The sequence below is a fragment of the Lottia gigantea genome (assembly GCF_000327385.1).
Source record: "Lottia gigantea unplaced genomic scaffold LOTGIsca_9, whole genome shotgun sequence".
Lineage (NCBI taxonomy): Eukaryota > Metazoa > Mollusca > Gastropoda > Lottiidae > Lottia > Lottia gigantea.
Window position 1 is genome coordinate 2252006 of NW_008710950.1, and position 5185 is coordinate 2257190.

A 5185-nucleotide genomic window follows, 5' to 3' on the forward strand; every position below is an offset into this window, starting at 1 on the left:
ATCAAAGCGAATATCAGATGAACACACTACAATTATTAATCAATCACTATTGAACTAAAGAACGCTTTGAGAGACCAATTGCTGGGGCTAAATTCCCAAGATCCAACCCCCGTAAGCCCCACACTGACCATAGGGCTGATGTGATGGTAATGAGACATACCACCACTCTATAACTCCATACCGCCTTTCCCATAAGGTGATGGTAAAGAGATATCCGACCACTCTCACACCACTCTATGTGACGATAAAGGGACATTCCCCCACCCCCATTAATTGATAATAAAGGGATATCCCCCCCCCCCCCCCCCCATTAAGTACAGATAAATTGACATCCCACCACCCCCAGTAAGTGAAGATAAAAGGACATCCCACCATCCCCAGTAAGTGAAGATAAAAGGACACCCCCATTAAATGATAATAATGGGACACCCCCCAAATTAAGTGATAATAAAGTGACATCCCACCACTGCATTATGCGAAGATAAAGAGACATCCCACCACTCCCATTAAGTTAAGATAAAAGGACATCCCACCACTACCATTTAAGGATGGTAAAGGGACATCCCACCACCCCATTATGCGAAGATAAAGAGACATCCCACCACTACCATTAAGTTAAGATAAAAGGACATCCAACCACTATCAATAAAGGATGGCAAAGGGACATCCCGCCACTCCATTATGTGAAGATATAGAGACATCCCACCATTCCCATTAAGTGAAGATAAAAGTGATAATAAAGAGACATCCCACCACCCACATTAAGTGATAATAAAGGGACACCCCACCACTCCCATTAAGTAATAATAAAGGGACATCCCACCACTCCATTAAGCGATAATACAGGGTCATTCCACCACTCCCATTAAGTGATAATAAAGGGACATCCCACCACCCGCATTAAGTGATAATATAGGGACATCCCACCACTCCATTAAGTGATAATAAAGGGACATCCCACCACTCCCATTAAGTGATAATAAAGGGACATCCCACCACCCACATTAAGTGATAATAAAGGGACATCCCACCACTCCCATTAAGTGATAATAAAGGGACATCCCACCACTCCATTAAGCGATAATACAGGGTCATTCCACCACTCCCATTAAGTGATAATAAAGGGACATCCCACCACCCGCATTAAGTGATAATATAGGGACATCCCACCACTCCATTAAGTGATAATAAAGGGACCCCATCACCCCCATTAAGATGGTAAAAGGACATCCCATCACCCCCATTAAGATGGTAAAAGGACACCCTCCCCCCCACCCCCCATTAACTGAAGACACCCCACCACTCCTATAAAGGTTATGGTAAAGAGATATCCTACCATTGAGGTGATCATGCACATAAAGTCTACATGTCAATACCAAAGGTCTTGATTTCAAACTTTATTGCCCAATATTGTACCTTCATCTAACCTAGCATTTTCACATTTCACATGACAGATATGTTTTGTTGATAGTGTACAAATATTGGAATTTCATCATATTTAATGAGGATGTTAAATCTGGAAGGCATGTAGAGAGAACAAAATGTTAATGTTCAATTAATATCCAGTACACATATATACATTAACCAATTAATCTTGAGTCCATAAAAAACAAAACCAATATGTATTATCTCATTTTATCTTGACTTTTGATGTTGAGGGCTGATCTATTTCTTGTTCATATTCTATTTCAATCTTAGGTCGCCTTCGTTTTGGAGCTTTCTTTTTCTTATCTTCTTCACCTGATGAACTGTCATCAGAATCACCAATGTCCTGAAGGAATAAAATGTAATGATACAATGTTATTACATAGTGAATTGATAACATGATACTGCACAGTTACACAAGATAAAATCCCATTTTCCAAATTACACTTGTCTTGTTATCATTTATTTCTATACATGTATATGATTTTGAACATTAGAACATCAATATAATCAACACAGATCACTGAATAAAGACTGTTCCATTGTTATCAATCAGAATATATAAATACTCTATAAAGTAATGTTGAATCAAAATTCTCCCAGACAAAATGCATAATTGACAGATTTGAAACAATGCTAAATACCTCCATATCTGATACATCACTTTCTTCAAAATCTTCTTCTGCGACATATTCTACTTCTCTTTCACCCTACAATAAAACAACAACCAGGATAAATAATTCTTAAAACAATTGATGGTAAAGCAGTAGAGATTTAAATTTGAAGACACTAGTAGTCAATTTGAGCGCAATGAAACTGATATTCAAGTTAAGTATAAGAATCCTTTGATACTTACCTCTTCTTCTTCCTCTTCTTCCATCTCTCCCTCTAATTCATCCTTTTCTCCTTCTTCTGTCTCACTCTCTTCTACTTCCTCCTCTTTCATTACATTATCAAATGCATGACTTGGGAAATTATAAATATCTCCATACTAAAAGGTTTAATAGAAACAAAAATTTATATACTTCAAGGTGTTATTTCTGTTGACATGTAGCTGATATATATCAGGGTGTTGGAAAGAATATATTCATTTTATCAAGACATGAATTTTACACAATACATGAATCTTGTTACATTCGCTCCTGTGTTTTTACTATCAGATCAAATGTAGTGTTGTTTCGGAATGTCATCAGAGTTGGACATAGCAACTGGTTAAAGACTTGAATGCAACTTGATAATTTTTACCAAACGATTTCTTTCTTATCATTTTTCCAACAAACATTAAAGGGATTGAATGAAACCTACTTACTGTTCCTTTTTTTAATCTTTCTAATAATTCTTTTTCTATATTGTTGGATAAATCAGCAGCAACTAAAGCTTTTTCCTACAAACATAATAGTTGAGTAATAAGTTTTCATTAATGAGGCATACAATATGATAAAATATCTTTTAATAATGTTTATCAATAATATGGCATATGGTAATTATTCATTACAATTATCGCAATAATCTTTTTCATTATTTTAGGAGATTATGTGATGCTTCAACAGTGGACCAGTCATAAAATATATTCTTATTCCAAGCACTGATAATTTACAACATGATTCTCCTTACCTCTCTTCTAGTTTCTCTTCGCTCTATTTTTCTATTTAAAGGAACAATTTTCTTCCTGTTAAAATAAAATAATCAATTACTGATAACCCTTTATATTTACTGGTAAATCTATCATAGAATTAGCTCACTTTCTTTTTAAAGGACGTTTATGACGATACAAAACTCTTTGCAATAAGGGAGGTTGTGCCAAGCAATTGAAATTTTTACTTAGAGAGACCTTTAACATGCATGGCATGTAGGCAAATGTAGATGTTAAAAGAATTGAAGAAAACTGATAATTTTGTGTAAATGGATAATAACTTACTGTCTTTTTAATGTTAATCTTCTTATTCTATTTAAATATTGGGTAATTTTGGTGAATCTTTGTTTACACTTGTGTATAATATATCTGAAATGTTTAAGTAACACTTTACCTGTTTCCATAACATTTTTACATTAGTAAACTTCAAACCTTGTTTCCATAACATTCTTACATGAGTAAACTTCAAACAAAAACAACTATCAGATTTGAAAACGAATAAATCTGTTCTTTACTTCATGTTGGTAATATTTCATTTTGTTTTCTAGGGGTTGATATGCTATTTTACTTCAAATATAATCATAAATATTCTTTTATTGAATTCTGTTTAAAAGATAAAATACTGTTGTATTCCAAGTAACTAAGTTTACAAAGTCAGAGAATTCTGCTATAAAATAGACATGTCAGTAAATGTATAATTATAACAATATCATTTTAAAATTTCTCGTATATTACCTTGGCCAATAAATTAATTCATCACTTATTTGTTTTAAAGCCTTTTCATAATTCCTGGATAATTTGACTTTTTCCCACATACGACTAGGAAAGGCAGCTCTTTCTACTGTTTTCATATATAAGTAACAAATACCTACAAATATAAATAACTATCACCAAATGTTCCTTCCCTGTGACAAAACAAATAAAAGTCGATATGAAAACATTGAAACCATGAAACAATACAATGCCTTGCTGAACAAGAATTCAAGTATATACTTCCATGTTTATACTGTTGGTTGGTTACACTACATAAATCACCTTGATTTTATGTACCATTATCTGAAATTTTAGTATATGTAAATTTGTTTCAAGCAAATGTTTGAAGTTCAGTGGAGAACACTGCCATGTTTTTTAATGTAAAATGAGTCTTTATATCAGATTCTTGCCATTTATAATGTTTTTATTGGTTCTCACCCTTTTCTTCTCGTACTGTAGCATACTGACTATTAGCTAAGGGACATGCTCTTCTACTACATAAACCAGTCAAATTATATTCATTGCGACAAAATGTCTGTGTTTTCGTTCTGAAAAATTAAAATGTCAGCTGAAGTTTAAAATAACTTTATGTAGGAGAAAACAAAAAGTTATTGTAATATGAAATCAATGCAACAAAAGAGATTAACATTGGCCTTTCTTGACAATCTAAAATATTTCGCAGGAGTAGGTCTAATCGAAGCATTTGTCAGTGATAATACCCATTGATATAGAATAATAAGGTATAAAGAGGGATTTTGAGTTGAATAGAGGCTTGAATATGACTTACTTGATTTTATGAGAACAAAATGAATTATTGATTATACTCCATATAACCTGAAAATAATAGTGTCAGCTTAATTTTTTCTCTACCATTTCATTAGACTAAATCTACTATTTTCAGAATAAGTTAGGTTTTATTCCCAAATATTTCTGACTAAAATGGCCTTCATCATCGGGACAAAAAGGTCACATGTCATCAGGCCAAGGATTTCTGTCTAGGTTTAGGGGGAATCTTTTTCCAATATTTTAAAAATATTTGAACCCATCTTATTTAAAGTTGAAAAGAATTGATTGTTGTTGATCACAGCAATAAAACTGAATATAATAATCATTATATCATTATCAGGTCATATAAAACACTAGGCAAAGAATGATATGCATACCACAAGTTCCACAGATCAAACACAACATGGTAATGATGGTTGAATGTTTAAATATTTTGAACCACTATCAATTAAATCTTATTTTATATGGACAATCGGTCTAAGAATATAATTTCCCACTTACGTCGTCGCTTTGCATTTCAAATATTACTTCGACTATGTTTTAGTCAGTTATGTTTGTCAACAATCACACGTGCTGCCATTACCATAA

At 33.1% G+C, this 5185-nt stretch overlaps 1 protein-coding gene across 1 annotated transcript; it reads right to left on the reverse strand.

Annotated features, from left to right (window-relative positions):
- Positions 1-1383: 1383 nt before the first annotated feature.
- On the reverse strand, positions 1384-5174 carry LOTGIDRAFT_184506 (hypothetical protein). Its single transcript, XM_009068281.1, has 10 exons — positions 5099-5174; positions 4599-4645; positions 4250-4359; positions 3794-3926; positions 3344-3427; positions 3040-3094; positions 2735-2809; positions 2282-2416; positions 2070-2135; positions 1384-1771 (listed from the first exon to the last, which is right to left on the reverse strand). The coding sequence occupies exons 1-10, from the start codon at positions 5111-5113 to the stop codon at positions 1631-1633; spliced, it is 861 nt and encodes a 286-aa protein (XP_009066529.1). The 5' UTR covers positions 5114-5174; the 3' UTR covers positions 1384-1630.
- Positions 5175-5185: the final 11 nt, after the last annotated feature.